The 20930-nt window shown below is 37.8% G+C and overlaps 1 protein-coding gene across 3 annotated transcripts in view; it reads left to right on the top strand.

Annotated features, from left to right (window-relative positions):
* The window catches only part of tcf12 (transcription factor 12), a 77199-nt gene extending 56918 nt beyond the window's left edge, over positions 1-20281 (top strand). Inside the window, exons 9-21 of one of the 3 annotated variants that reach the window (XM_077518553.1) lie at positions 1517-1616; positions 1874-2013; positions 2168-2309; positions 2396-2466; positions 5100-5244; positions 9154-9227; positions 10528-10599; positions 11006-11197; positions 13992-14100; positions 14198-14342; positions 14569-14798; positions 17135-17288; positions 18834-20281. In XM_077518553.1, coding sequence (XP_077374679.1) covers positions 1517-1616; positions 1874-2013; positions 2168-2309; positions 2396-2466; positions 5100-5244; positions 9154-9227; positions 10528-10599; positions 11006-11197; positions 13992-14100; positions 14198-14342; positions 14569-14798; positions 17135-17277 — 1563 coding nt within the window. In that variant the 3' untranslated portion in view covers positions 17278-17288; positions 18834-20281. The remainder of the gene's footprint in view (positions 1-1516; positions 1617-1873; positions 2014-2167; positions 2310-2395; positions 2467-5099; positions 5245-9153; positions 9228-10527; positions 10600-11005; positions 11198-13991; positions 14101-14197; positions 14343-14568; positions 14799-17134; positions 17289-18833) is intronic. The other 2 variants (XM_077518555.1, XM_077518554.1) reach the window with 2 other exon arrangements.
* Positions 20282-20930: the final 649 nt, after the last annotated feature.

Below are 20930 nucleotides of genomic sequence, written 5' to 3'. Positions count from 1 at the left end.
TACTGCTGTTTGATGCTTCGTGAGCTTGATTGCTTGCTCATCATTAAAGTGGATGCAGAAATTTGCATTTATAGCTGCATATCTCCAGGACAAATCATTAAAAACATCTTGGTGTATATATGTATACATCTACATAACAGCCCACCTGAGATGCAATTAATCTGTTCCAACCCCACAAATAACACCAACAAAAATGTTTGATTTGTTTATAAATAAGAAAAAAATAGCACTTCAAAGTATTGGACTTTTAAAAATATACCTCAATGCCAATTGACATTGTACTCTTTCTGGAGTGTGCACCCTGGCCACTCTGGGGTAGTATAGAGTAGATATAATATACTGTAGTTGTGATACAGACATTTATAATTCATGAAGAAGAATTTTACAACGAAGTAACTCCTGAATCACACAGTCTGTTGCACTTGTAGCACTTGTGCGACCAAATTGGTCGCACCAACACAGGATTTGGTAGCACCCTTTTTTGGTGTGGTATAGCATGGCCATATGTGCTGATATAAAGTTGTCTTAATAGGCATCCTGTTGTTCCGTATGGTGTAAAAAAAAAAAAAATGACAGTGCCTTAAGATATGATATTTGCCAAATATTGTACTGTAAGACTAAGTTTTTCTGCAACAAGCAACACTTGAATTGTTGAATGTACGTTTGTGGATGAGCTGTCAGGAAACAAAATACAACAGTCATTTGTTATCCTCCAGCTTGTTTTGCGTGTTGAAAAATGCTCCAAATTTCCAATCGGTCTGAGGAGAGCAGAGCACACTCGGAGTGTATTTCCAAACGCACACATAGATAAGGAGACAACGCTGTAACGACGGCAACATCAATGCTATTTTCATTAGCCCGTCCATGGAGTTTTGAATTTTGTGTTTACATTAAGCTAGCATATGTTTTGTATGATATGTGGTTTGATTATATAATTCTCATTATTTTATGTTTAAACTTAAACTGCTTGAGGCAAGCATCTGGCCTCTTTTTGTTTTGTTTTAAAAAACTGCTTTCTACCTGCTGTTTTGAAGTTTGCTGCCACCATTTATAGTTTTAACATTTTTTTTTTTTTTATATCACACTTCAACACAAAATATTGACCAAGCTACAGCTTGTATCTCAAAACTCACTTGTCAGGTTACTCATAAGGTCTCACTGTACTTGATATGACTTCACTCACTGTATAAACATCATGCGCATAAAGGGGTGACTGATAGTTTGAGAGTAATCACACTGGTTGTGAGCGGCTGGATGTTCAGCACCTTACTTGTTCTTAGTCGTGCACAGGAAATAAAACGGCATGCCACGGCAATATTTTGGTTTGTTAAGTGTGTGGTGTGCATTAGGTCTTTATCATCCTTTGCACTTCAAGTCTTTTGTCTTTCGAAACTGAAAAAAATCAACCTTAATTTGTCAAGCTGGAAAATGACATGACGTTCATTTTGGACTGATGTCGCAATGAACAACTCATGCAATAGCTTTATTACTAATAGCATTTATGATGTGTCCATAGGTGTACGCGCCATCTCCAAACTCAGAGGACTTCAACAGAGATTCGCCATCCTACACTTCTCCTAAGCCCTCCAGCAATATGTTTGCAAGCACTTTCTTTGGTAAGTTAAGGTTTTTTCCTCTTTTCGTGCAAAAATCATTAATTATCAGGACTTTTTACAGGCATTAAAGATGAATTGGTTGTTTTAGTTTTCTATTATCTCAGCTGTGTTGAGAACCGGGATCATGTTTCATCCCCAAGAAAGAAAAATAAAACTCTGCTTGGTGGATGATCCCATGTTGAGGGTTTATGGCTTCCGCGACTTTGTGTTGAGGCTCAAATGCACTCTGTAAACACGTCCATGTATTTTGTCATTAGATGGTACCCATAGTTCATCTGACCCTTGGAACTCAACCAATGGGATTAACCAGCCCAGCTATGGAGGAATGCTTCCAGGATCTTCATCTCACATACCACAGTCAGGAAACTACAGCAGCCTACACTCGCACGAACGTCTGGTAAGCCAATCAACTCGTGACAGTCTCCTCACCCAAGTATTCGCGAACAATTAAACAATATCATCTATCAGGGTTGCACAGTATACCAATAGGCTGCTTAGAAAAGTACGGCGATATCTTTCCGAGTTTCCAAGTTGTGTTTTGTGATTTCCAGAACTACCCAGCACACTCCGCTTCCCCAGACATCAATGCCAGTCTTCCTCCCATGTCCACCTTCCACAGAAGCAGCACAACAACGTCACCATTTGTCTCTGCAACACACACCCCGTCGGTCAATAACGCAGATGGGGTGCTGGGTACGTTCTCAAATGCTGTTTTTAATGCAAATAAAATGGCTTGTTTGAATGTTCGGCTAACTCAAGCTCTCTCCGCACTTTGGAAGCTGCTGCAAATCGGGGGAACGCCACTGGAAGCTCACAGACTGGAGACGCACTTGGCAAGGCTTTAGCCTCGGTGAGCTGCAACCGCATAACCGTCACACATTTAACTGGAAGCTTAGTTTTATATGCTATCTCATCAAATAGGATGATACTGGATTTGTGTGGATGTGCAATCTTTCCATTGATGTAAAAATCATTGTGGAATTGTTCTGTTTTTAAAGTTGTGTCAAAGCTGTGCTGCCTAATGTGTTAACATTTCAATCCACTTTGACACGTGTGATTTAAAGATTTAAAGCTTTATTATTAGTAGGATTTTTGTTAATCATTTGGGGACTGGTAAATTTGTATCAAAATTCCTCCTCTGCACTTCCTTATGCAAGATTGGGCCTTTATTCGAAATGCTACTTTTCAGTTCTTAAGCTCGACCAAAATATCTTTTTTTTTTTCTTTTTTTTTTCTTTTTTTTTTTCCTTAACATTTTTGCATATAGTTTGCTCAATGTATGAAATGACACTTTTGTTTTTCAATGGACATTTCATAAATTAGTACAGAGGCTTCACTTTTTTTTCCTGAATGGAAAATATGAGTTTAGGGATGGTAATAACAAATTAAGTCTTTTATATTTGTAGACTCAATTCTATTAGCATGACAAAGCTGGAGTGAAATGGACACGGTTGGACAGCGTGGGGGTGGGTGCATGGAGCGGGAGCACTGGGGAGTTTAGAACTGCTGTGGCTCAACTCCACGGGCCGCCCTTTGTAGAGTTTTTGTTCGCCGCCCTTTTAAATTGGCCGTGCTTATTGGCCCCTCGCCGCCTGCGGGAGTGTGACTGATGAAGAGGCGGGGCTTCATTTGTTCCAGTAAAATGAACCGTGTTTCACTTTGAATGCAGCGTCCTTGGCCATATATTGTGTGGTCAGAAGTCACGGTTATAAACAACTTGCTTTTGTGAAAGTGAGACATGTTTGGGGATTTGTGCTGAGTCTTGTTTGTATCTGACACAGTGATGACCGCATTATTAATCCGTCTTAGTTTTCCACCGAATTGCGTGTCTGAGAGTGTAGAGGAAAGAGAAGAACACAGCTCATAGAGTGTAGAAAAGCTTAAATAGCCATTCTGTCTATCCCTCCCTCTCCCCCTCTTCCTCCATGTTCCGTCCTACACTTGCCTCATGCTCCAAGTTGATTGAAAACGTAAAGCCCAAAGATCAAGATTGAATAAGGAGATTATTAATGAGGACATTCTATCATCTCCAGAGAAGTCAAAACGGTTTCCTGCCAGCTCAATTTGATCATTACTTAGCAGGGAAATCTCTGTCTATCTGCTGCTTTTTTCCTGCTAATTAGTGAGGATCCATTTCTAGCGCCCTTTTCTCAGAGACATGTTCCATTACAGCACAATATCCGCTGATTAAAAGGGAAAAGTCGGGGAAGTGATTGTGCTTTAATCCAGCATTTGCTTACACAAATGAAATCCCTGTGGGAGTGGAAGACACAATCTCCTTTTCCTTGTAATTGACATTATCGTAAAACTCAGTGTTCTCAGTGTAACCCAAATAAGAGCCTCAGATACAATAATGTTACTGCAAATTGTCTTTTATTGTCAATAAAATGTAACCAAATACATTAAGTCGTGTAGACAGGCACAACTACATTTGTTCTATTGTCGAAATCAGGAGTGGGAAATTAATTTTGCAAAGGAGCCACATGAAAAAACTGGAACACTTGCTGAGGAACCAAACCAACATGCTAACCTCAAGTTTATATTATTTTAAATGAATTTAGAAAAAGCATATTGTCTTGTTTCAATAAATTACTGCGTGCGATATGGTATGTATTGTAATTCGGAAATACACATTTTAAACAAAATTGTAAGCGATCATTAAAATGCCATTTTTAACACTTAAAAAAAAATCATGCACCAACTGCCAACTCAAATTAACCGTTTCTAGTCAGGACTCCCAAATATATAGATATTGTACAGTATTATTCACAGTGATGTGTAGTGATACAATGATGACTTATAATACACCCAATATGTACAGTATATGAAACTGTAGATTTGTGTAAATAATTATCAGGCCAAATCATCTTGGCTCTTCCCGCCACCTTGCAGGAAATAAGAAGGTTTGAGAAGGTAGCATTAGGATGGTAGGACCACTATTGTCATTTTTGTTATTTTGAGAAAATAGAAAAAGGTGCAGCTCTTGCTCAAAAGCAAAACTTTACAAATAAAAGCACAGCATATTTTATGTTCTTATTTTATGTTCTACTTTACTTCATGGTCACTGTGAGGGCCAGTCAAAGACTGCGGGTGGCCCCTTGGCTGTACTTTGCCCGCCAAGTCTTGTCTAAAAGTTTGCACATTAACATGAAGCGAAACATCTACACAAAATCTAGGAGGAAAGGTTTTCCAACAATTGTTGAAATAATACATGACCCTTATGTTACTTATTTAATTCAACTTGAGTTAACTCAATGTTGTCTATTTTCATAAACAAACAGTGGGTAAGACACAGGGCCAGGCATGATAGGGGTTATTGTTTATAGGTATTTCCATCAATGTGACATATGTGCTTGTAAAACCCCCATCAATTTATGGCAATTTTCTTTGCTGGAAGATAACAGCTGGAAAATGTATGACACGACGGGTTCACAGCAATGTACCTCTTCGGCGTCTGAGACCATATTCTTTCTGCTCTCACAGATTTACTCACCTGACCACACAAGCAGTAGTTTCCCCTCCAACCCGTCTACGCCTGTGGGTTCCCCTTCACCTCTCACAGCCACAGCAGGCACTGGCTCAGCAGGGACTGTGGTCACGGCTGCCGGCACACCGTCTGGAAGACCAGGTAAAACCCAGTTCTCTCTTTATGATCTCATGTACACAGGCTTGTTGGTTGTGGCTTCAATTACAGTAAAACTCTCAAAAGTCTCAAGTTACAAATCCACTTTAATGGAATGCACTCTGTGAGATTTGTTGAAAACATGGTTTCCATCACCTCTGACTATATATGTATATTTGTCTATATACATATATATATTTCTCAGTCTGTATGGAATCTGTGGAAATTTGGAGTGAACTTGGATATATATATATTTTTTCAAAAATTTGAAAATTTGTGTACGACAGCGTATTAGGGCCATGTATCACTATATATATATATTTTTTTTTTAAAGGACGAAGGCAATATTCTGAGAAAAAAAAAATCTTGAAAATTTGCCACTTTAAGAAGACGCAAATTTGCCACTTTCGAAACTGGCAAATTTTCGTGAAATAAAACTCGTAAATTTGCCAGTTTAGAAAGGCAAATTTGCCACTTTAGAAAGTCGCAAATTCTAAACTGGCAAATTTGTGAGAAAAAAAATTGTAAATGTGCGACTTTCTAAGCTGGCAAATTTGCAAGAAAAAAATAGTAAATTTGCAAGTTTAGAAAGTGTCAGGTTTGCGAGTTTATAAACTAGCAGATTTGTGAGAAAAAAACACTCAGAAATATTTACGTGAAATGCACGTAGCATAGCTATAGTCTAATCATTTGAGGATTTGTTGGTGGTTAATGGGACTGAATAAAATGAAAAGGCAGGGCGGAGACAGATTCATTTTTAATTTAAACTTTACTTGTCATACATGGCAGCTGACTAGCACTAACCAATCAGAATCTAGCATGCTTTAGGTAAATGCAAGTGAATGACTGAGCGCAGCAGACTCGACACATCGACTTGGATACTTGAAAAATACAAAAGAAATACCAAAATGTATGAATGTGTAAATAATAATTCTGGAAACATAAATTTACAAGTAAATATACATTTTAACAAATTAACTTACCGGTAAATACTTGATCCTCGGGGTCTGAACCTTTGCAAAGCGAGGCGTCGTTGTCGCTGTCCGTAACCAATGCTTCAAAGAGCGGGTGTGATGCGTGAACAGGGTGTGATTGGCTACAATTTCCATGAATCCAGGTGAGACAATAAACCGTCTCCAAAGCTGCCCAGTGTCCAAGTTGCATCTGTAGAAAGCCTTGACTAATCGTAGAAAACTATCAGAATGTGACGGGCAGGTAGGAAACGTACTGACATGGCATCCATGGTAAACCGTGGACTGAACCCTTTTGAGCCTTTGAGTCTCCACAACTCAACAGTTCGGTTGCCGTGGCCGGCAGGAATATGGAATAAATTACCTGTGTATGAGTTTCCGCTCCTTTCAGCCAGAGTAAAAGTTGCGTGCCATGGAAACATTTGTCAGTTTTTATCAAATGTTTGTGAATGAGTACAACAAAGAGGAGAGGATATCCAGCAGATTTTGTGGCCAGCTGCTCTCAATCTGTACTTCTTGCTGGCAAACCTCTTGCCGAGACATCATGCGATGCAACATGTGCAAGGTGCCTTGAGGTTAACAACATCTACTGCGCATCTTAAATTAATACCTGACTTTCTGTGTCCACTATCGTTTATGGTCTCACAGCCCACAGAGGTTCTCAATGTGGCAGAGGTTCTTGTCACATCTTTTCTCCAGAGCTTTCACGCTCATGAATCTATGGCCCACTGACACGCATCTGTTTGTATAACATTTATTTCTTGAAGTGATTGAAATGTTAATGACAAGCCCCGGAACAACAATGGAAATGAAAATGACTGAGGCTGTGGCTTTTGAGCTGCTTAAGGATTTAAAAAGATTTGTTTGAAGTGGTTTTGAATTACATCGATGAAAAGCTTTTCTTTTTTTTTCTTTTTTTTTTCCTTTTTCTTCTTCTTCTTCTTTTTTTTTGCCTAGCAGAACATTGTGTAGCTTTTTAAAAGGTGGCTTGTGGGTCCTTGTGCAGTTTGTAATAAAAAGCTTCAATTTTTGGGTGAAGATTTTATGTTACACTTTTATTTATCGCCTTTGTTACTTTTATTTATTTATTTTTTAATTCTAGAAGACTATTGTTGCCCATGTATGATTTCTTTCACATTTGTTGCACGCATTTAAAAGCCTGGCAGTCTTATTAAGACACGAGAGGCACTAATGCGGGGAAAAAAGGGGAGACACCAAGAGGGAAAGCCCAGTGTGTTATTTTAATGGACAGTTGTGTCAAGTATGGTAATGGACTGGTGACAGCTGTCTCTACCTATGCTTCCCTCATCCTCAGCTGTTGCCCTGCCCTGTGGACAGCTGTTCCTCCAACACATACCCACACACATGCGCGCGCGCACAGAGCTGTATGAAGTCGCTGCCAGTGGGTGAAAGAACTCAGCACCCTATCTTTTTGATCTGGATACATAAAAGTGTGTAGCCCAAAACGAATTTCAGTAGCATTAAATACTTGTTAGATGGTCAAATGAAGAGATGTTTCTACATTTTGTGAGGTTTAGTACAAATGGAGGCACGATTTGGCTCGATGTACACACTTAAGCACGAAACCCATTCATCAGCACCAAGATGCAGAGCATTACTCATTAGATGTTTCAACGATTAGCTCTAACGTTTTTTTTAATTTAGTTTTTTTTTTCTTTTTTTTTTCTATTGCAATCAGGGAGTGGAGGCATGCGAAGTTCATGTCTTGCTCATCTGGCAACAAGATGGGTCTGAACTCGAGTTCTTTTTATCCTTTCTTTTGGGGTCTGGAGTCTTTTATGCCAAGTGATGACAGAGAGCTACATATGAAGTGTGACATTCACTGGAACAATTGAAGGAAACCATGTTTTAATCTTTCATTTCTTTTCTTTTTTTCTTTTCTTTTTTTTTACTTTTGTGGTAAGGTTAATGCCAAGACTTCATTTTTTAGAAAATGCCCCCTTTATTTCAGCAAGGTCTTCCTGTTATTGGCAGTTGTTATTCCCAATTTTAGTGTGAGCAGAAATTAGGCTAAATCAATCTGTTTAGAGGTGAAATTCATACTTCACTTCCTCTATGAGAATAATAATATAAAAAAAAAACTCTATGAAGTGTGCTATAACGTTAGATTTATGATACTATAAATGAAGGACTTGGTTTGGCAGTCCTGCATCAGACACAACAGAACCGGAAAGTGCTGCAGGTGTTTAAGTTTTTCAGGCTTTTTGTCCAGTTGTGAGAGTACAATAAACTAGAAAAAAAAATATCACATTCAATTAGCAATTGAATATGATTTTGTCGTGATGTTTTGTTGTGTGTATGTGATAGCAATATTAGGTACAATATTACCAACCTGAAAGATGCGGTGTTTGGTAACTCAAGCAACATGTCATTTTATTTTTATTTCCTGAGAAAGTAGTGATTTTGGAGAGGCGGGGATTCTGCCCAACAGTGACGTTATGTAAGAACATAAACTTTAGTGAACTCACATGCTTATTAACACATTGCCTTTATCACAAACCCAGATTAAGACTATTCATCAAATGGAAAAAATACCTTTAAAATGTTAAGGTTTAAACCCTCAAATTTACTTCAATAGGTGAGAAGGAATGGTATTACAAATTAGATTTGTCACTGCTCATATTCTTTTCCTTCCTTGTCTAAACAAGCCAGTGATGGAGGATATGGCAATGGAGGCAAGACAAAATTCCCAGCCAGTTTGTGTGTCAGGATGCTGCTCAGACATCAGGAAATGATGTAATCTCATCCTTAATGATAAAAATATCTCATGACGCCAGTAAATTGGCATGTCGGCGTGTTATGACAGTTTGCTGTTGGTGTAGTCAGTGAAGCAATATGCAGCTAACAGCTATTTTGATATGAAACGGAAGCAGCATCACTTGTGCACTTAACTACTCCTTTGCACTTTTGTCTTTTTGCTTAGGTACCACCCAGTGGCCTCGTCCTAGTGGACAGACCCCTTCTTCCCCAAATTATGAGAACTCACTTCACTCACTGGTAAGCTTCTTCCTTTTCTTCGTCCTATTTGGATGCTCACTTTGACAACGAGATTCCCACAAATGTTTGCAGAGGATTAAGTGGAAGGTCAAGAATAACTGAACAATACCTGTCCCTTAGGACTTGCCATCTGTCTCCTGCTCCAGGGTTGACAGTTGGGGGGGGTTAGTTCAAGGGGCTGCGAGCAGCTGTATGCAGAGCCACTTCTCCAGGATTCCTTTGCTGCCATGCTTGCAGATTTAATTTCACCTATACACACATTGCTTCAATCTATGCAAAATAAAACTATGGGTCAGATTTTCCAAGTAGTCAAAGTTATAATTGCCTGAGGAGTTTGGAAAGCCCCCATGACTTCTAGAATTGGTACTAAGCAACTGTCTAAACATGCCACTTGAAGATTTCATTACAGATGAAATGACTAATCGGTAATGGATTGAGACACTCTTGCTCATTTTACACAATGATCGTACTTTGCTGTAAGCCAGCAAGTTTCCACTTGCACCACATGACTTGGAACTATATATATATATATATATATATATATATATATATATATATATATATATATATATATATATATATATATACACATATGTAATAGAGACATTGCAGGGTTTTTTTCCATTCCAACAGCAGCCAATGAAGTGGGAGATACTTTAGTTGCTACATTAGGCCCACCAAGAAGCACTATGGCCAAACACAACTAAAATGGACCATCGCAAAGAACTTACACTTGGCGACTCTATGCCATACATCAAGCTTTTCGACAACACACTTCAAATGGCACGTCATGCTTTGAGGCTACTGTGCGTTATTATTTCTGTTGAATCATAAAAACTTGGCACAATTCTCAGGCCAGCAGCGGATAACTACAAAGACAGGAAATAGGTGGCAATAAAGGAGAGTGTGAAAGGCTGTTGTCAATTATGGATTTTTTTTTTTTTGTATTTAAATTTTTAGGCAATTAAAAATTTGTAATCACCGTAAAACCATTGGCCGAGGGTTAGTCACTCATGAAAACTAGTTGCCGAATCCCATACACTGCCTTATATTCAAGTTATGAATAGACTATGGCGCTCAAAAGGAAAGAAGTAACCACTTATGTCTAAGAGGTATTAAAATAGCACACAACAAAACACTTTCATCCTTACAAACTGATTGGTCAGCAGATTTATTTGCATGTCTGCAAATCCTCTCTCTCTCTCTCTCTCTCTCTCTCTCTCTCGCTCCCTTCCTCTCTCTCTCAAATTGTATTTCCGCTCTTTCTTAATCCTTTTCTTATTTCTTTGGACTTTGGCAGAAAAACAGAGTTCATCAGCAGTTACATGAGCATCTTCAGGATGCCATGTCTTTCTTAAAGGATGTCTGTGAGGTACTTTGGATCGAGCTGCTTATCTATAACATGTTCCATAAGTCGTCGTCCATTTTTTTTGGTTCCTCTCATGACCTCGACATGCAATCGTTTTTATTTTTGAGTCAACTTTTCTTGCCATTGTTAAGTTGTTTTATTAGCTTGCCACAATCTGCTTCAGTGCAGATTTTAATCCACTCCATGTGACTGCTATTCACTTCACATAAATAAGTATATTTGTTGATGTTTGGAGCTCTTGTGATGTTGCATTTGTATTTTCTTTATCTTCACTTTTGAAGTCCATGCCATCCAATCAGTGTTTTTAATTTTTGGTCGTAATATGCTTATACTAATCTGCTCTGCCGTTCTTTTCCTCTCCTCACCACTCCTCTTGCACCCCCCGACCCTCCATTCTACAATCCCTCAGTCGCGAATGGAGGATCGTCTTGACCGACTGGATGATGCAATCTTGGTTCTGAGGAACCACGCAGTGGGCTCCACCACCAGTCTACCCAGCGACATCCACAGTCTGCTGGGACAGGCACAAAATGGTCAACTGGCAGCCATTGGAGCAAGTTTCCCTGCCTCGGCGTTAGCTCCCAGTCGGACAGCGGCGATGGTATGAAGTTCTGATTGAAGATGTTCATATTTCTGTCTCCCAAATTAAGATATTGCATTTGAAATGCATCTGGGAAAACAAACATTTTTTTTACATCTTACTCATGCCAGCTGTTCAGAAACCATTCATCACTATGTGACAAAAGCACACATCACACAAAGAGATGTGACACTGACATTTTCCATAAGTGTAATCGCTGTCAGACTCGATTTGATTTAACTGCGTCCATACACTACGGTGAAAGACAAATTCGAAAACATTCATGATTTTTTTGAATGAAGAGATTTTTATAATATTTCCAATACAAATCAAAGTGAGACAGTGCATCTAATTGTAACTTTTTGGATACAACCCCCAAATATTTTCAGATTTTTTAAAAGCTCTCCTGTCAAAATGAAATTATCTAAAATTACTTTTTTTCCAGCATGGTAATGATTATTGTATGTGCCAGTGAATATAATTATTATTACTTTACCATACATTCCTTTACATCCAGTTAGGTGATCAAAACTTTCTGAGGTGAAATTAATTTGTATTGCGCAGCTAATGGCTGCAAATGACATAGCAAAGTGGCAAAATATTCTAAGGGATTGTATTCAAAGAAATGATTAATATTTACCATTGGTGTATGTTTCTTACAGTTTCAAAATTGTTTCTATCTGATCATTTTTAGAAAACACCCTATTTTGTGCCATTCTAAAAGATCGTAGTTGCACCGAAAACTGTTTTTTTTTTTTTTTTTTTTTTTTTGTTCTTAACAATATGAAATCAAGTACTTATGTACTGATACAATACCGATACTTGATAAAAATATTGTCTTGCATTGTGGTAATACTGTTTTATTTGAATTGGCAATTATTCAAGTTGAAACATAAAAAGAAAATCAAACATGGCTTAAGTTTCACTCAAATCTAACACTATTTAGAGCTACAACTTGTAATTACTGACATACTGACATTCTCACATCCAACTGCATTTTTGATAACGTTGTCATGCATGTACAGTGTACCTTAAGGTATGTCCTCACGACTGACATACCTCCTTCTCTACCTGTCTGAAAGGTATATGTCAGGCTGGTAAAGTGGTATCAGTGTTGTAGTATCAGAGCATGTTTTTTTTTCTTTTTTTTAAGTACATTATCCCCAACTTCCACCAAGATCAAAAGCACTGTCCCTGTATTGAGAAAGGATAGAAATGATTGGGAACTTTCAGACAAAATGCAAAATAGTGCGTGGTCAAGGTTTGAATACATTGTCTTATTCTGAAATTCTGTGATGGTGTATAAACGCGACGTCATGCTTCGTTTTAAAAACTGTTTGCACAGGCCTCACAGATGAAATGTCCAGGTTCTCAATTGATTTTGCCGTGTTTGTAATCGAGCACCATTCTGTGGCAGTTATGTTGAGCGACTGTGACTGCCAGATAGAACATACTGTGTTTGCACAGACACAGTTCTTCCTGTGTGGGGAGAGTTTCCCTTAACACAGGCTCACCAGCCTCGAGACAGCCACAGGCTTTTAGTCTGGATGACAGCCCATTCTCCACCTCCTCCCTTTTTTGTACCCCTTTTCATTGCTTCTTTTTAACAAGCAAGGAAATCTGAATGGTTGGAAACGTGTGTCTGCACCCCGTGCCTCCTCAGCTGTATGATAATCAGGCCCAGCCATGAAAATGGCAGCCTTCTTTTCTTGCCAGAACCCCATCTTTCCCCTCCTCCTCCTCCTGTGCACAAAGACTTGTTAGGGCACCTGTTGAGACCGCAGCAACGATTAGTGTAGCGCAGAAAAAGGGGAGGGTTTTGGAGTAAAAGGGTTAACAGAGGCCAACAGTGACAGGGGATTACATAAATAAACATTTGGTGGTGGTGGTTGGGTTGGGGGGGGGTTGGGGGGGGGGGGGGGGGCAGATACCCTCTAACCTCAGTGACACTTTCCCTGTCTTCTCTTGGAAGTAGAAAGAGAATTGAAATAACTTTGGAGAAAAAAAAACGTGACGAACATCTGTAAGAATGGGGATTGTGGCACATGCTGGTTGTTGACTATTTGCCTCTTATGAATGTGTACATAATGAGTGTTATGTCGCAACCGGGGATTCAGTTTAGTTTGATGTCTTTTGAAAGTGAACACCAAAGAAATCTAAAAATAGTCTCCTTTTTAGAAAAAGTCTTAGTTGTGGTTAAAGACGGTCATGAATGAACTGTGTCTCATACTGTTTGGAATGGTAAAAGACTCATTAGATCCCAAACTTGTCCTGTGCTGCACAAATTAATGGTTGTTTTAAAGGCAGCCTCTTAAAGTGTTCCCTCATGTTGATTAATCCCATAATTTCATCTAGTTTGTATTGTAAATTAATTGCATCCTGTCTGGGTGCATTGAATTTATAGGTGTTTACCTGTCGACAGAGTTGTGTGCAGAAAGGTCACAATTGAATTTGGAATACGTAGGCTACGTGTAACTAGGGCTGCAACTATTGAGTGTTTTTAGAATTGAACATTCTACCAATTATACAACCGATTAATCAAATAATCAGATGAAAATTGATGCAATATTCAACGCAATAGTGTGCTTGTGTGGTGCATTTATAATTGGTTTTGTCCACCTGGGGTCGCCATTCTCATTTTCTACTGTAGTATCTGTGACGTTGAGCGTATTTGGCTTTAAAAGGCGGGGCCTAACCTTAAATAGATTTTACACACATTGTACACATTATTTCTTTCTGTTTGGTCTTGCGTTGTTGTTTCATTTCCAGAGGATAACTTCCCGTCTTGACAATGTACCTCCTGTTTTTGTTGCAGGGTTCTTCCCATGCTGATGACACAGCTAGCCTGAACAGCCACGGAGGCCTGCCAAGCACTGGCTCCACGTCCAGCACAGAACTCAACCACCAAGTTGAAGCATTCAGAGGTCTGATGGTCCCTGTACTTCTTTTTGATTCATTTTATGAATAGGTAGGCAGCTTACCTTAACTTGCCTTTTTTCTCACCTCCCACACTTCCTCCAGGCTTGGCTGGTCAGGTGGCTACCGCCTTGGCGCTGAAGGTGGAGAAGCAGGAAAAGGATGACATGAATGATTCCCTCTCAGGCGATGAGAAGTCAGAAGATGAGAGCGACAGCCTGAAAACACCGCGCGCTGGCACGCACACAAGGTAAGAACACACTGTACAGGCAACAGTAGAGCATATTCAATTGTATATTTTTATTCACTTTTTGTGAAGACAAAAGAACAGAAACTAATAAAAAAATATATTAAAACAGTGATAGTTATAAATTGTATATTTATTCAGTCTATTCCCTAAAATATTTGATGAAATTGTTGACTTTATTATTTTTCTCCTTGTAATCAAATCAACCTTTTTTCCTTGTACCCCGCAGTCTGACTGAGGATGAAGACCTGAATCCAGAACAGAAAGCGGAGCGGGAGCGAGAGCGGAGGATGGCCAACAATGCCCGGGAACGCTTGCGGGTGCGGGACATAAACGAGGCCTTCAAAGAGCTGGGTCGCATGTGCCAGCTGCACCTGAAGAGCGAGAAGCCTCAGACCAAACTGCTCATCCTCCATCAGGCCGTGGCCGTCATCCTCAGTTTGGAGCAGCAAGTTAGAGGTCTGTTCCCAATGACTCTTCAGTTTTAGATTGTGTACCTATGAAACTAGACTATTCTCTTATCTGTCTGCTGTGTTCTCCTATTTCATGTCGGCTCACTTGAGTCACTATGCTTTAACTCAGTAGTCCACAAGAAATGTATTATGCTGTAATATTACCTTTTAAAAGGCCATTGCCTAGTGTTTCATGGTAACTCGTACAAAAAAAGTACTGGTATACCCCACATTAAAAAAAAAATTAAATAGTACCACACCGCATTTTTAGTGCAGAGAATTCTATACAGTTCAGCAGATTGCATACATTTGTCCTAAAACAACACAGTCTACTTGCTTCAAGCGGGTTACGAGTCGCTCCTGTATTTGTATGTGGAAAGCAAGAAAGCTGGACAAGGCACATTGCGATAGACAATACTTTATTCAGCCTCCGGGGCCTCACACAAACATCAGTATGGCAAGCATGGAGGGACATCGCCTGAAGCAGCTGTGGAAAACAAAAGTGTTTCTAATTGGTTCTCAGTGCTTGTCAAACTGACTACCTGGGGACCATCTGAGATTTGCGAGCTGTAACTTTGCTAAAAAATTTGCAAATAGTACTACGTCGTACCTTTTTTTTAATTTTTTAATTTTATTTTATTTTATTTTTTTTTAAGTTTATGAAAACAAATTCAAAGGACTTGAAGGGTGAATACACTTGATCAATGTTTATGGATTACCATGACCTGGAGAACTGAGAATCAACATAGACATTATGAAAACACAGTGGTATTTTATTATATATATATATATATTTTTTTATTTTTATTTTTTTTAATTACTTGTGTTTTTAATAGGGCTGTCAAAGTTAAAGCATTAATAAATTAATTAATCACAGAAAAATGTCACATTAATCACGTATTAACGCATATTAATCGCACTATTTTTTCCGACCGTACTTGAGCCTTGAACGTAACCGCGGATGGTTACATTGAAGGCTGCGCAGGTCAGTGATTAGGTCAATGCACGGCATTTCCTACGCCTGTTGTTCCAAGATGAGCGGGGTGACTCCAGTTGGTGTGCTCGGTGCTAAATTTCGCTTTAAAAAACACCCCGACGGGACTTTAGATAAAACAAAAGTAATTTGTGTTTACTTAATTAATAATAGGTGAATTTCATCCAATATATATGATGCTTTTACGTTTTGAGCAATACACGCATGCACTTGAATTGCGTCCATGCATTTAATCAATGCTTGCAAATGACATTCAGATAATAAAATGCGTTGTCAAAATATTACGGTATTTTGTATTTATTTTATATTAGGCGAATACGCAAGTAATTTAGCGATTAATCGTGATTAATCAAAATTAAAAAGTGTGATTAATCAGATCAAAAATTTTAATCGTTTAATCGACAGCACTAGTTTTTAAAAAAAAATGACTTTGGCAATTATGGAGGACCAAAACTGCCACAATTAATTACAAATGAATAAATGACAAAATAAATAAATAAATAAATAAATAAATAAATGACTAAAAATAAATAAATAAATGGCTAAAAATACAAACGGATATAAAAAAAATACATTTCAAAAATTAAATACAAATGTATTTATGTATGTATTAACTCAACTCAACTCAAGTTTATTTATATAGCTACTCCAGTCTGCTTTGCAAGACAAAATGACAAATAGAGACATTAAAGTGTCTTTTTTTTTTTTTTTTTTTTTTTTTTTTTAAACATTTATTAATTTTGTATTGTAAGTGCCTTTTTCCACAAAAACAGCATATAAGCTACAACTGCCTTTTACCCTTCTTCATTTCTAATTTAAATAAAATCGATTTTTGGATATTAATATTGATTCGATTCGATTAATAAATGAGAATCTCGATTGTTTTATGAATTGATTTTTTTGGCACACCCCTACTATGTATGTATGTATGTATGTATGTATGTATGTATGTATGTATGTGTGTGTATATATATTTCTTTTTATTTCCATTTATTTATATTTATTTTTTGGACATAATTTTTCAAATTATATTTTATATTTATTTTTTATATTCCTTTTTATTTTCATTTATAGTAATTTATTTATTTATTTAGTTATTTATTTATTTTAAATTGGCAGTTGTGCTCCTTCATAGGCAATTACGCTAACCTTGCTTTCGCAAGATGAATTACAATTACGCCATTAGACTAAGAAAAAATGTCCCCTTAAAAGTTTGACACCCCTTGACCTAGACTGGAGAATGGCAACCACATGGCTCATAGCATCCTCAGTTTGTAGCATCTGTACAGGTGGAAGGGAGTTTATGAAATGTACTGACATTCTTCCTACTATTTGGACTGTCTCTATAGAGCGAAATCTCAACCCCAAAGCGGCCTGCCTTAAGAGAAGAGAGGAGGAAAAAGTTTCGGGCGGTTCCGGTGACGGCCAGCAAGGTCACACGGGGGTCCACCCAAGCTTGACTGACACATCCAACCCTATGGGCCACCTCTGAGGCCCGGACAGGTACACTTACTTCTACAGCCAACCGATCTTGTCATGATCTCCTGACAAAATGTAAAGGTCCTTTCTCTCATTGAATTATCTTTGTCACCAACAGTCCAAAAGCCAAACTTAGTGTGTTTTATGTCATATAAAACAGCAGCAAAACATAACAGCCCTTCACATTGGACAAGCTACAGTAGGACTAGGTAACGTTGGGCCACTCTGTTTGATAAATCACCAAATGAATCAACAATTGAACTGCTTGCCAATTCTTTTGCTTTTGATCGAGCGTCTGATTGAACATCTCTAGAGGTGGCGCACGAGGAATCATTTCATGTTTCTGATCTGAGAGTACAGATTACAGTGGATAGAGAAAGTGAACACAACCCTGTTTTTGCTGATGTGAGATAGTTTGACTGCAATTATCTATAGTACAGTGCCTCTGGAGAGTATTAGTAAGCATTTCACTTTCTCCACATTTACGTTACCTCATCCCAAAATGGGATAAAATCATTTCCCCTCCTCAAAATTCTACCATAATGACGTGACAAAAAAATTGTCTCAATTATTTTTGCAATTTTATTGAATATAGAAAAGACATCTCCATCTCTCTGTCTCAAACTCTCTGTTGGTGTCTCTCCACAGTATCTTTGTAATGCTTTCTCTCTTTTTTTTTTTGGTCTTTTTCTCGATCACTGTCTTTCTCTATCTCTAATTCTCCAATCTAGCTCCCACTCTAAAAGCAGTTGGGTCAAAAATAGCCCAAGTTAGGTCAAAAGGGACTGACCCAACTTTTTGGGTTATTCAATTAAGCCAATAAGTTGAGTCAAATGAATAACCAACCAAACTACCCACAAAATTACTTTGCTTTGTGAGTTACTTATTTAATTTGACCAAAAGTCATTTTATTACCCAATTAAATTGGGTTATTCAATTAAGTTATTGTAAAAATAAAATAAATTATTCAGTTAAATTGCTAAAAATGTTGACTCAGTTCATTTTAGACCCAGTTCAACTGGCTTATTCCTTTAACCCAAAAAGTTGGGTCAAATGACAAACCACAAAGCAGCCCCAAAAATCGGGTTGCTTTGTGTGTTATTAATTTAATTTAATTTGTCTTTTTGGGTTAAATAAGTAAAAAAAAAATAAGTTAGGTCGGTCCATGTTTAACCCAATTTGGATTATTTTTGGCCCAACTGTTTTTAAGAGTATGCTTAATTTAACTCTAATAACTCTTTATCACCGTCGCTCACTATCTCTTATCTCCATCAATTTAATTATCTGTCAAAATGCAGGCATGTCTCTTGGTAGCACACATTATAAGGTTTAGGTCTGGGCTTTGGTTATGAGATTCCAAAAATGTTTAATCACGTTGTTGCTGAGGAAAAACGTGTCAAAAACCTGGCATTACCACCAGCATTTTTTTCACTGCGGCTTTGTTGTCCCTGCACCAGTCCTTCAGAACCAGTGTGTGTTCACTCTCTGTATCAACCACAAACGTGTTTCGCATGTTGTTTCAGGACACAACACAATCTCTGATGATACTATTTATCTTGTTTGTGACAGATCCAACGCACATTTCATCCCGTCTGAGATGGCGGCTTGGCCTCCCTGTGACTGTGGGGGCTTCCCACTCTGTTTACGCCACTTTGTGGAGGAGAATAGATCACCAGAAGCCAAAATCACACAAGACTAACACAATCCAGTCCTGAGACTGACAAGGAGCCCCGTGCGGCACTCCGTCCGCAAATTCCGCCCCAAAAAGTGAGAATCTCTAGCACATATCACGCAGATCTGCAAGAGGCGTGTCGCTTCTGAACAATCAGAGTTCGCAATCTCCTCCGACCACACTTGGAGGTTGCCTCGTGCCTAAACTGAATTGACGAATGCATTGTAACAGCAACTTTTTTTTTCTTTTTATTTATTACGTCCATGAGCAAGTGTATGTCTTAAGGGAAATTGTATACAGTTTTCAGTTTAACCCGTAGTTTGCCAGTGTCGTTGTTGAAAACAAAGCACTCCAGGGAGGTGAAAAGAGGGAAAAGGTGAGATTGGCTGTGTTCGAAATCACTCCCTAGACGCTATTTGGTGCTCTTTTCAGTTAGTTTGCCATTTTGTAGTGCTTTTCAATTGTCTAGTCAACATAAATAATCCTCTGTTCAGTCAGTACTCTTAATGTATCCCACAATACAACATGAAAAGTGAACAACTACAACATTGAATAGGAAGCGTGTCACAAAACCAGATGATCAACAGGCTCATCACCATGACAACGCATCTCCTCCTTCCCAAGGGGAAACATCTTTTTTTTTTCCCCCCCCACCAATCCTGGAACTTTTCTGACGTACCACATACATGCATTGTGATGACAGAAAAACAATTTTCTGTTTCCGCAATATTGCTTGAGTATAGGCAAGAGGGGAGTTGATAAGTAATGGTGCAAATATGTCTTTAGTCAAAAGAGTCAAATGCACACTAAATTCTAAACCAAATACTAAATATGATTTTATTATACTCTATACTGTTTACTGTTACAAAATCTTTAAATTTTACTAATGTACTCGCTATTCCCCCTCCCCTTCCTTTTCTGAAAACAGCCCAAATAACATTGGCAACTATGCTATTCAATTAGCAAAAAATAAATAAATCCCTATACAGTGGGAACTTGAGATGCAAGTTTAATCGTTCTTTACAGAGAAGAAAAAAATATAAACCTGTGAGTTTTCTTTTATACAATCTGTCCACGTATGTTGTTTACACAGTTTATGTTCAGATTGCTGTTGCATAAAGGGATATAACCATTTCCATTAACGTGTTAGCGTTAAGTTAGCAGACATTAAGACAAAGTTATGGGGTTGTTGTTTACACAGTACACAAACATAAGTTGAGTTCACTGTTTCCATACAATGTTTGTATGTTAAATTTTTGTTCACTATTAAAAACGATAAAGCATCTGAATGATGGCTTGATCTTTATATATGTATATATATATATGTATATATATATATATATATATATATATATATATATATATATATATATATATATATATATATATATATATATGTGTGTGTGTTTAAAAAAAAAAATGCTAGTCAGGTCACTTGTATCTCAAAGCACCGCTGTAGGGAATGAGCGGATGATTCCGAACACAGCAATTAATTTATTAGCCATTTGTACCCCATATTTAAAAAAATAAATACAACACAACACTAATGCCTCTCACCTCCCTGAGAAACAAAAATTATATTTATATTTGTTTTTTCTTAATTAGTCAGTCAAACGCATGTAACCAAAAGTTTTGTGTTAGATTAGTTTCTGTAAATTTTTGTGCGTTGAATACAAACTTAAGTTTGACTAAAAGCGCCCATTTTGTTTGCCATCGTAGTTGGTTTAAAATGCTAATAATAAAATAAACACAGCAAATCTTCGCATTCCCTGCCTATTTGTAGTGTCTTAACTAAAGCAGAAGCCTTTAGCCATAGAGTATTCTATATACAGTGATTGTTACATTGTAGTTTGACACTTAGCATCTTGTTTTCAGTAATCACATTGCTTTCAAACAAATAACGACGACCACTTTTTCTCCTGGACTGATTACATTATGTCTTTGTTTGTCTCGATACAAAAAAAGGCAAGTATATGTTTGTGTCAAGTCATTTT

Source organism: Festucalex cinctus, chromosome 4 (assembly GCF_051991245.1).
Source record: "Festucalex cinctus isolate MCC-2025b chromosome 4, RoL_Fcin_1.0, whole genome shotgun sequence".
Taxonomy (NCBI): domain Eukaryota; kingdom Metazoa; phylum Chordata; class Actinopteri; order Syngnathiformes; family Syngnathidae; genus Festucalex; species Festucalex cinctus.
This window is presented reverse-complemented; position numbering and strand designations above follow the sequence as displayed.